Genomic DNA, 11,303 nt, shown 5'->3' on the forward strand with positions numbered 1-11,303 from the left:
TTCGCTGTTTATCAACCGTCGATCTTTGTCTCTACGTGTTTTGTAGAGCCATTATTGGAGGGTAATCACGGTAAGTTGCCGGTGTTTGAAGCGTGTGGAATTGCACGTGCTGATGTGTATTTTATTATTTCGGATTAGGATTGGGTTTGGATGACAGGAATTTTGCCTCCGTACTGTTCCTCTACGCTATTAATTTGTTCTTCATTTTCCCTTTCTAATTATTTTCTTAAACCAGTTGCTATTCCTTCTCACTTGTAATTGAAATGTCTCATATTTGATTTTCGTCGAAAATCAATTTGAACTACATTATTGCTAGCCCATTATGAGTCCACCTCCTCATCCTTAGTATAGAAATATCGTTTATTTAAAAAAAAAAAAAATTAACTTAAATCATTTTCCTATAAATAAATGTTGAATTCTTTTGATGGTATGTAAACTTATTTTGTTTTTTGATACAATTGATATTTTATTTTAAATGCGAACATGGAGTTTTGAATTAGGAGAAGTACACATGCTCTAACTAACGCGTTTAGATTTGATCCTTCACTTGTGAATCGGTCAGAAGCAAACGACATCCAAACGAGTTTAAATTGTACTCACTACCTATTGATCTAACGATCTTTCGCTTCTCAATATTGAAAATAATCTCTAATTCGAATCCTCATTTGCTTAAATAAGAAAGAAGTAAAGTCAAGATTTGGAAAACGAAACCCCCTTGTACCAATTGAATGTTTATTTTGTTATTTTTAATTGTGCTTAGTCTCTTGCATATCTAGTTTTGTCATAATAATTCTTGTTTGGATAATTTTTAGGTATTCACTAGTGATTACTCTATCAACTAAATTTTTGATATGGCTCAATAAAAAGATGTCACATGTTTTTTTGTTTTAAAGTCCAAGAAAAAATAAATAAGGTGTCCATTATTTTAAAGCAATAAAATAAGTGTTAAAATATCATTGAACAAAATCAAAAGACGATACTTACTAGCGAGGACCCTTAACGTTGTGCTTTAACGGATATACTTTAAGGTTTGGGATAAAGTATATGCTTAAAGAATATACATGAGAGGGTTTCATTCACACGCAAATATTTAAGTTGACTTAAGAAGTATTTTACAGATTACATGTTCTTTTCCACCAATGAAAATTTAAAAACTTGAAAGGAAAACACTCACACACAACCACTGTCGGCAGCTCCGAAGCTCCCCCATTCTCCACCCTTGCCCGTGCAACTCTCTCTCTCTCTCTCTCTCTCTCTCTCTCTCATCAGTAGTAGAAGTAGACAGATATTGTTATCATACGCCATCTAAATGCATATTAATTAACATATTTAAGTTGACTGAAGAAATATTTTACAGATTACAGGTTCTTTTCCACCAATAAAAATTTAAAAACTTGAAAGGAAAACACTCACACACAACCACTGTCGGCAGCTCCGAAGCTCCCCCATTATCCACCCTTGCCCATGTAACTCTCTCTCTCTCTCTCTCTCTCTCTCTCTCTCTCTCTCTCTCACATCAGTAGTAGAGCAAGTTAGAGACAGATATTGTTATCATACGCCATCTAAATGCATATTAATTAACATAAATTTTCAATATACAAACATTAGTTATCATATTATCGAGTTATCGGTACTGAGAGCTGGAGAATTTGTTGGCAGCAAGCAGATGCCGTCACCAAGACATGCAAATGAAGACAATATTGTTCTATACGTTCATTTCCGGACACCACTAATGCATTCAATATGCCACGTACGTAAGTTGATCATATGCATCGAAATCGTATCGCTGTATATATATAGAAGCAATGGAGGTGTAGCTTTAGAGGTCAGTGACTGATACAGGATTCTAACATCGGATGGTAGTCATTAGGCACTAATCAAGCGACATGTGAGGCCTAGTGCCTATACGCTTAGACGGGGCCTAAATGGACTAAGTGAATTTAAGTAAATTTATTATAAATCATATAAATAAGTGTCTATTTACACTTAAAAAAACTATGCTTGTAATTGAGTTTATTATTTAATTTATAACATACGACAATATCATAATTTTTGTTGTAGTATTTTAGTAAATTTGATGGTATGAGATAAAAGCTCAAGTGATTACGTGTTAAATACTTTACGAAATATTTTTCAGATATTGTATGAATTTATAGTGAATCCTAAAAGAAATAACGATGTTAAACATGTGGTATAAAAAGTAAAAGGCTAGGTCGCACAACCTAATTGAACATCGATTAAAACAAAGAAAAATGGGTAGTCGGTCACATGGGAAATAGAGAGATAAGTCTTTTTTCTTCGCTAAAAGCAAAGCCCAAAAACAACAGAACCATGGTAGTCTTCTTTGTGTTCATTTTCGTCTAAAATTAGATTTTTCTTCTTAGTTCAAAGCTTGTATTGCACATTATCAACACAACCATGATGGTCTTCTCTTTTTCACCACCTGCCCAAACCGTTGAATGGTTCGCGGAGGTTCTCACATACACTTCTTTGAACTTCCTAGTGATCCGAACACCGGGTCTTCGCTCTGTCCACCCTCTGCTCGTCACCAGGTTAACGACGAACTCATTAGAATGCGTCTTGACAACAATGCCAATGCCAATGAACTTATTGCAGGGCGAATTTGATCTTAAGCACCAAAAGCGTTGTAGAGGTGCCTCATGCTCGTACCATGGGTATCACCATTCTGGGTGTACGAGTGCTCCTCTTGTTTTGGGTTGTGTGTTGGGCAGTGTATTACTTGCTAATTAAGTCTGCATTGCGAGTAATTGTCAGCACTAATTAATTATCGTTGACAGTTATAAGACGTTATAAGTAAACACAAAATCTTGAGTCGACAAATCATTGCCTCCTCGTATAAGGTTCATGTGTTAAGAAAAATAAACTGAGTTGATAAATCGTCGCTTCCAAATAGAATAACGGTGTATTAAAAGAAATTGAGCCGGCTAACCCATCGATCGGGCACCCAAACCAGGAAGAAAAATAAAAAATTAGCTGATGGACCCACCCGGCAACCGGACCCATAAGGTAGGAATCGTAGAATGAATGAGAATCCTCCAATCACATCTGTTCATAGTATATCGTGCAATTAGAAATCATTGTAATTTTTTTTATTTAAAATTTAATATAAATATGCTTAATAAAAACTGATCGTAAGATGTATAACAGATGAACGAATGTGATTGAAGCATCTCAGCATCGCACCGTAGAATGACCAACACGTGAGAGCGGGAAACCACATTTTCCTGTAATTGGCGGGAAATTCTTACTTTTCCCACCCAACGCCTTTCCGAACCGCACATCTCGATTTCCAAATCGAACGGCTGTAAACGCATCTATTTAATAACATCCTCCAAGCCGAAGCAGCCCTACTCTCGCTCATTTTTAAAGTTTTAAACTTTGTCATGATTTTTCGCCCAGAGGCTTCAAAAATATATAATTTAAATTCGGTCCCTCTCTCACCGCTCTGTCTCTCACTCTTCTCCTCTTTCATTCACGAAACCCTCGATCTGATAAAATTAACAACCGCCATGGCGAGAGCTTCGAAGCCGCAGGTGTCGTCTGATGAAGCCCCGTCCAACGGCTTTAATTCGTCGGAGGAAGAGCCAATCAACGACCAGGAGGAGGAGGAGGTCGACGAGGAGGAGCTCGAAGCCGTGGCTCGCACCGCTGGCTCCGACGACGACGAGGCAGCCGCCGACGAGAACTACCCCGGGTCCGACGATGACATGGTGGCCGATGATGGCTTGGAGGAGGAAGAGGTATGACATTTACGATTTTGCCATTGCGGTAGTGTCTACGGTGGTGCTTTGGATCCGAGCTGTGATGTGTTACTGCTGGTGTGTTATGGTTGTTTCAAATTGAAGTTTGGGAATTTGTTGCGCTAGGGTTTTGGCGGTACAGGGATTGGATGCTTTTTCCTCATTTTTGGGATAGAAGAATGGGGAAGGAGAGAAACGAATGCCTTGGCCTGGTGTTATTAAATTGATTTCTCAGCATTTTTCGTTTTGTTTTGCGTGGTGGTCTTTGAAGAAAAACAAGTTTCTTTGTACTGGCACTTTGTTTTCTGATATGAAAGCTGAGTAATGAACTGCAAGTGGTTATTTTTTTGTCATTGTTTGTGTATTTACCGGAAGTACTGAAGCTTCTCCAAATTTCTTGGCTCTTGGTGGATAATAGTTGTCAATGGCATCACCTAAGAGTTGTTGGCCTAGCGGTCAGGTCCTTGGTTTGCTCCCAAGTGGGCTGGGGTTCGACTCTCTCCCACGGTACCCACCTAGCAAAAATGCTATAGTTTCTTGCTCCGCAAATGTTGTGGGGTCAGGCGGCCCGGGGGGGGGGGGGGGGGGGCGCTAGTTATTAGTGACTCGGATACACTAGTTTCCAACAAACAAAAAAATAGTTGGCATTGGCATCATTGTACTTGGGTTTGACTCTTTAAGGTTTGCTGGTGTAAGTGCCAAAGCATTTCAGCGCACCTTTTTTTTGACCAAAGGTTCTGTCATTCATGCAGGATGATGAAGCTCGTTTGAGTAATGCTGAAATTGGAAAACGGGAAAAGGCTAGGCTCAGAGATATGCAAAATTTGAAGAGACAAAAGGTTCAAGAAATATTGGATGCACAAAATGCAGCCATTGAGGCTGACATGGTGAGTGCGTTGGAAGGGTTAATACGGCCCTGTGTTTGCACTTGTTATTGGATATGTAGTCTCTTTTATAAGGTAGCTGATATTTTTGGTATTGGTTTAATTACAGAATAACAAGGGGAAGGGGCGGTTGAAGTATCTTCTACAGCAGACAGAGTTATTTGCCCATTTTGCTAAAGGTGACCAGTCTGCATCCCAGAAGAAAGTGAAGGGAAAGTAAGTTCACTAATTAGTGCAGAGTCTTTGTGTATTCATAATCTACACTATTTGGTCATTGATTATTGTCTTCGGTAGTATATTTTCCTTGAAGAGATAAATAGGAATCAAAATTTTGAGCTAGAATTTCTTTTGTGTAAAAAAAAAAAGTAGAATGATTGCCTTTAATTGGTTATGATTATTGCATGAGGGAATTAAGATTTTGAAAGTTCTTACTGGTGCTTACTTGTTTAATCACAAATTTAGAGGTCGTCATGCTTCAAAATTAACTGAAGAGGAAGAGGATGAAGAATGCCTTAAGGAGGAAGAAGATGGATTGGCTGGGGCTGGAACCACACGGCTGTTGACACAACCTTGTTGTGAGAAATTTTTCTTAAATCTAGTTGATTTTCTGAAGGCTGCTTTAAAATTTACTTCACAGTTTAGGTACAGTTTAAAGTTTTATACTTGCTTTTCCTTTTTCCTTTTGTTCAGGTATTCAGGGGAAGATGAGGGATTACCAACTGGCTGGATTGAACTGGCTCATACGACTCTATGAAAATGGTATAAATGGAATCCTTGCAGATGAAATGGTAAGCACTGATTTGCGGCTAATAGGGTTAAATCTTTCCTTTATTCCATTTATGAATTGTGTTTTATTCTGTGTGAGCTGTCCTAATGATGAATACGTTTTGTTCTCTTCCATCAGGGGCTTGGTAAAACATTGCAAACCATCTCCTTATTGGGATACCTGCATGAGTTTAGAGGAATAACTGGCCCTCATATGGTAGTTGCTCCAAAGTCAACTCTTGGAAACTGGATGAATGAGATTCGGCGTTTCTGCCCCATCTTGCGTGCTGTGAAATTTCTTGGAAATCCTGATGAAAGAGTAAGTCATTCTGGTGTGATTTGTATGCATGAGTTATTTAAGTTTTGGATACTCTGCTCAAGAGTTCATTTCGTTCTCTATCTTCAGAAGCATATACGTGAGGACCTGCTGGTTGCTGGTAATTTTGATGTATGTGTCACAAGTTTTGAAATGGCCATCAAAGAGAAGACCTGCTTACGCCGTTTTAGTTGGCGTTATATAATAATTGATGAAGCCCATCGTATTAAGAACGAGAATTCACTGCTTTCAAAAACCATGAGGCTGTATAATACTAACTTCCGCCTCCTAATTACGGGTACACCACTTCAGGTATGAATTGCGATATTTCTTTGATTTATGGGACATGCTACATGCTGGATTAATTTTGTTTGGCGATGCTTTATTTATGCATACCTAGCATGGCACTTGAAGGTTTCTAATTTATTTTTATTCGATGTCAATTTTCGAGGGTAATCTGGGTTAAATTTAATTTTTAAGTAGCAAGAATATTTCTTTTTAAGCATGCTTTTTATTTTTCCATGGTTTGCTTGCAGAATAATCTTCACGAACTATGGTCTCTGCTTAACTTTCTTCTGCCAGAGATATTTAGTTCTGCTGAAACTTTTGATGAATGGTTTCAAATATCTGGTGAGAACGACCAGCAGGAGGTTGTTCAACAGCTTCACAAGGTAGGCCTAAAGTCATCTTGAGTATTTGGTGCCCCTGCTTTATCATTGCAATATCTCACTTTGATTTATTCTTGGTAAGGTCCTCCGGCCATTTCTTCTTCGAAGGTTGAAGTCAGATGTTGAGAAAGGTTTGCCTCCAAAAAAAGAAACAATTCTCAAAGTAGGCATGTCACAAATGCAGAAACAGTACTACAGGGCTTTACTACAAAAAGATCTGGAAGTTGTTAACGCTGGTGGAGAACGTAAACGCCTTCTGAACATAGCAATGCAGCTTCGTAAATGCTGTAATCATCCTTATCTATTTCAAGGTGCTGAGCCTGGGCCTCCATATACGACTGGAGACCATCTTATCACAAATGCTGGTAAGCTTGACATTTTGTAAGTCATTGACTTCATTGATGCATATTGTTTGTTTGATCATCTAACACATCCTTATTAAATTTTCAATTGTAGGTAAAATGGTTCTTTTGGATAAGTTGCTTCCAAAGTTAAAAGAGCGTGATTCTAGGGTCCTAATATTTTCACAGGTTAGTTCCGTTCTGTGAAATCATTATACTTTTATTGGTATGAACTCATGTGAGTGTAAGCAAATATGTTGTGAATTGCAATGCATGCCCAGAGATGTATCTCAATTCTGTTGTATGGTTCCTTGGTTTAAATGTCAGATGACTAGGCTGCTAGATATCCTTGAAGATTATTTAATGTTGCGGGGGTACCTGTATTGTCGCATTGATGGCAATACTGGCGGAGAAGATCGTGATGCTTCCATTGATGCCTTCAACAAGCCTGGAAGTGAGAAATTTGTGTTTTTGCTATCAACCAGAGCTGGAGGACTTGGTATTAATCTTGCCACTGCAGATGTTGTCATCCTATATGACAGTGATTGGTGAGCATCTTTATCATTTTCTTTATACCGATGGTCATTGTTCTGTCTACATTTCTATACCTCTGGTGCTTGATATTGCTTTAATATGTGACGTGTCCTAGGAACCCTCAAGTTGATTTGCAAGCACAAGATCGTGCTCACAGGATTGGTCAGAAGAAAGAAGTTCAAGTGTTCCGGTTCTGCACTGAGGTATGAATGTGTTCTGACATGATACATTTCAAACTAAGTAATGTTTGTATATGGGTAGTTTCTCATTGTGCATTGTTTACACTTTGAAACAGTATACTATTGAGGAAAAAGTTATTGAGAGGGCTTATAAAAAGCTTGCTCTTGATGCTTTGGTGATTCAACAAGGGCGATTAGCAGAGCAAAAAAGTATGGAACACAATTTTTTTCTAAGATCTTTTAAGCAAGCATATGCACAAATTTATTTCCTTTAATTTTGTTCTTGTTGTATGCAGCTGTTAATAAAGATGAATTACTTCAAATGGTGAGGTTTGGTGCTGAAATGGTCTTCAGTTCCAAGGATAGCACAATTACAGATGAGGACATTGATAGGATTATTGCTAAAGGAGAAGAGACAACTGCTGAGCTTGATGCAAAGATGAAGAAATTTACTGAAGATGCTATCAAATTTAAGATGGATGATAGTATGTTTGTCAATTTATTGTTACTTTCCTTTATGCATTAGATTATATTTTTGTTATTGCAATTGATGTTAAAATGGAAATTGCAATTTTCTAATGTTGGTGCTGTTTCTGCAGCTGCTGAATTGTATGACTTTGATGATGAAAAGGTGGGCACCATATTCTTTTAATTTTCTTCTTCTATCAAATTTTTATGGTTATGGTATTATTTCATTTGGCTTACTGTAGTTTTGTTCGTCTTTGTGATTTATAACTCATTTTGTGTGTATCTTTTACCTGATGAAGGATGACAAGCTTGATTTTAAGAAAATTGTTAGCAATAACTGGATTGAACCACCAAAAAGAGAGCGGAAGCGCAAGTATGGATTTACCTGTCTGCCTCTTTACTTTGCATTTATTTTCTCTAGTTTATAAGCATGAATTTTTGTGCTTTCGTTATTAGTTACTCAGAGTCTGAATACTTTAAGCAAACAATGCGCCAAGGTGCTCCAGCAAAACCAAGAGAGCCTCGAATTCCACGCATGCCTCAATTGTAAGCACCTCCTTAAGCTGGTTGTTGACTGATTCTCATCTGTGTTATGTTCTTTGACCTTTTATAATGTTCAATAATTCTTATTATCTATTCTTGCCTTTTTGTCTCCAGACATGATTTCCAATTTTTCCACACACAAAGGTTGAATGAGCTGTATGAAAAAGAAGTTCGTTTCCTCATGGTATGTATAAGTGAACTATTATATTCATTTCTATTTATGGCTTGAGATATATGCGCCTTTGCAGCCTATTTATCTATCTTAATTTTTTCGAAAAATTCTCAGCAAACTCATCAGAAGAATCAGTTGAAAGATACAATAGAGGTGGAGGAACCAGAAGGTATTTATGGTTTTCATATGAATTCAATTAATGTGCTTTTGTGTTTTCTGCTATTCCAACTGCTAACTGCGTATTCAAATGTATAGAAGTTGGAGATCCTTTGACTGCTGAGGAGGTGGAAGAAAAGGAAAGCCTGTTAGAAGAGGCAAGTATAATATATGCTACAGATAAGGTTCTCATCGAGGTTTTCTTTATTGAGCTTTTTTATTGGTCGATTTCAGGGTTTCTCTACTTGGAGTAGAAGAGATTTTAATACCTTCATTAGGGCCTGTGAGAAGTATGGCCGTAATGACATAAAAAGCATTGCTGCCGAGATGGAAGGGAAAACAGAGGAGGAAGTTGAAAGATATGCAAAGGTTTTTAAAGAAAGATACAAGGAGTTAAATGGTAAGCGATGTCCAGCAGTTATGTGTTGGTAGCTTTAGGTAGGACAATGTCGTTGGTTAAAGTCTAAGGCTCTATTTGGAAACGTTGGAAGGCAGGATTTGGAATTGGCTTTAAAGCTAAATATCATGATCCTTAATTTTTAAATATACTATCCACATGCAACATGAATTGGTTTTAAATCTAAATAATTCAACCAAAAAAATTGATTTTGTTTGCTGTTGTCCAGGTATTGAATTTCAAATCATGTGACTGGATTTTCAATGGCTTGTATTGCTCAGTGCTTGAGCATATTAATGTCTCACCATGATTTGTGGTAGATAGGCAATTTGACATCACTGATTTTTATTGCTTAAGCACCCTTGCTAAGTACTTTCCAACAAATCATCTCAGATTCTGAGCAAGTTAGATCTCTTATGAGTTATGAACTCAAGCACATGGTAGATGCTTGAGTTACTTGAGTTTCTTTTCATTGGTTGGGAAATCAGAAAAAGCTATAGTTTGTGATTGAGCTAACGAGACTTGGGGCGCTTACATGTGTGTGTGTGTGTGTGTATGTAGAAATGTCATATATATACACACACATATATATATGCACATTATACATACAATGTCTTTTGGTTTTGTTTAGGGACCTGTTGTGATTGGAACCTTGGATTCCAAATTGTTGACTCTATTGGTGCTTTCAGATTATGATAGGATCATTAAGAACATTGAAAGAGGTGAGGCTAGAATTTCCCGCAAAGATGAGATCATGAAAGCCATTGGGAAGAAGTTGGATCGTTACAAGAATCCATGGCTGGAATTGAAGATCCAGTATGGTCAAAACAAAGGGAAGTTGTACAATGAAGAATGCGATCGTTTCATGGTACAGTTTGGGACTCTCTAGACTCTGTTCTATACAAACTCTGATTTTTTGATGTTTAATCTCTGGTGGTTTTTCATGTCTATGTCACTACAGTTGTGCATGGTTCACAAACTTGGGTATGGGAATTGGGACGAGTTGAAGGCAGAATTCCGCACATCACCCTTGTTTCGTTTTGATTGGTTTGTGAAGTCTCGCACAACTCAGGAACTCGCTAGGAGGTGTGATACAATAATTAGACTGGTGGAGAAAGAGAACCAAGAATACGACGAGAGGGAGAGACAGGCCCGCAAAGAGAAGAAGCTTGCTAAGGTTTGAAGGCTTCAAATGCACACATTTATTCTGTACTTTATTATTATTTTTTTTCCGTTCCTGTGTAAGTTTATCTTACATTGTCGGTCCCAAGCCCGGATAAAGGAGGGGAAGGGCGTTAGGTAGTTGACAACCGACACTCCTATCTTATGTCGAATCCTTGGGATGCGATCATACCAACTCACATGCACCGGATCCCATCCGAACTCCGAAGTTAAGCGAGTTTCGACGAGAATAGTACTAGGATGGATGACCGCCTGGGAAGTTCTCGTGTTGTATCCCCCCACAGCCGACCCCACCCAGTGGGAAAAGGCTTTGTTGTGTTGTGTTCGTTCCTGGTCTAGTGTCAAGCTTGTTTTAAAGAAATGTTCCAAATTAGATGATGCGTTATCATGTATCATGTTTTGTTTCAGAGCATGACACCATCGAAGCGGGCCATGGGCAGACAGCCGACTGAGAACCCAAATTCCGGAAAGAAGAGGAAGCAATTAACAATGGATGATTATGTCAACTCGGTATGTGTTTCTTTTATTGAGTTGTACAGTGTCGATTTTTAATCTCTGTAAGTGGTGGCTGATGGCTTTAATAACTGAAACAATTTATGGTCTTATTTTGCAGGGTAAAAAGAGGAAATGATCAAACAACAACATCCTGAATGCTTTTGGGTGCTTGAGGCATCAGATGTTTCGACATCGAAAAGCACGGAGTAAGTTTAGGTTTTTAGTCTTTCGGATCACAGTCAGGGTTCGACATTACCCATGATCGGAGTAGTGACCGTGATCTTAGTAGCGGTAGGGTTAGCTGAATTATAAAGATATGTATAAAGAAATAGAGACTAGTTCTGATTTACCCACAACGTTTTGAACACCATGGATTTCATTCAATGAGATGTATGTCTTTGGTATACTGCTTGTCTGATGTGTAGAGAGGATATTATCTCTG

General features: G+C 38.1%; 1 protein-coding gene and 1 non-coding gene across 2 annotated transcripts; both read left to right on the forward strand.

The window, feature by feature from the left end:
* The first annotated feature begins 3,391 nt into the window (after positions 1-3,391).
* LOC103932034 (ISWI chromatin-remodeling complex ATPase CHR11) lies at positions 3,392-11,265 on the forward strand. Its single transcript, XM_048584528.1, has 25 exons — positions 3,392-3,761; positions 4,514-4,648; positions 4,755-4,861; positions 5,108-5,220; positions 5,336-5,433; positions 5,550-5,729; positions 5,817-6,038; positions 6,263-6,397; positions 6,477-6,759; positions 6,851-6,924; positions 7,063-7,283; positions 7,385-7,472; positions 7,565-7,658; positions 7,745-7,933; positions 8,048-8,079; positions 8,216-8,289; positions 8,373-8,462; positions 8,574-8,643; positions 8,746-8,800; positions 8,887-8,945; positions 9,022-9,187; positions 9,874-10,052; positions 10,146-10,361; positions 10,775-10,876; positions 10,980-11,265. Exons 1-25 carry the CDS (start codon positions 3,405-3,407, stop codon positions 10,995-10,997), a joined length of 3,357 nt encoding a protein of 1,118 aa, XP_048440485.1. The 5' UTR covers positions 3,392-3,404; the 3' UTR covers positions 10,998-11,265.
* On the forward strand, positions 10,525-10,643 carry LOC125477483. Its single transcript, XR_007258542.1, has one exon. It is a non-coding gene; the product is annotated as a 5S ribosomal RNA (ribosomal RNA).
* Positions 11,266-11,303: the final 38 nt, after the last annotated feature.

The sequence above is a fragment of a genome, unplaced genomic scaffold (genome assembly GCF_019419815.1).
Source record: "Pyrus x bretschneideri cultivar Hongxiangsu unplaced genomic scaffold, Pyrus_bretschneideri_v1 Contig21, whole genome shotgun sequence".
Lineage (NCBI taxonomy): Eukaryota > Viridiplantae > Streptophyta > Magnoliopsida > Rosales > Rosaceae > Pyrus > Pyrus x bretschneideri.

Excerpts from the sequence above, each read along its gene's own strand:
- LOC103932034 (XM_048584528.1), top strand. The coding sequence starts at position 3,405 with ATGATTTTTCGCCCAGAGGCTTCAAAAATATATAATTTAAATTCGGTC. Across the intron at positions 7,659-7,744 it reads GCGATTAGCAGAGCAAAAAA|CTGTTAATAAAGATGAATTA; the intron begins GTATGGAACACA and ends TGTTGTATGCAG. Across the intron at positions 8,801-8,886 it reads AGAGGTGGAGGAACCAGAAG|AAGTTGGAGATCCTTTGACT; the intron begins GTATTTATGGTT and ends TCAAATGTATAG.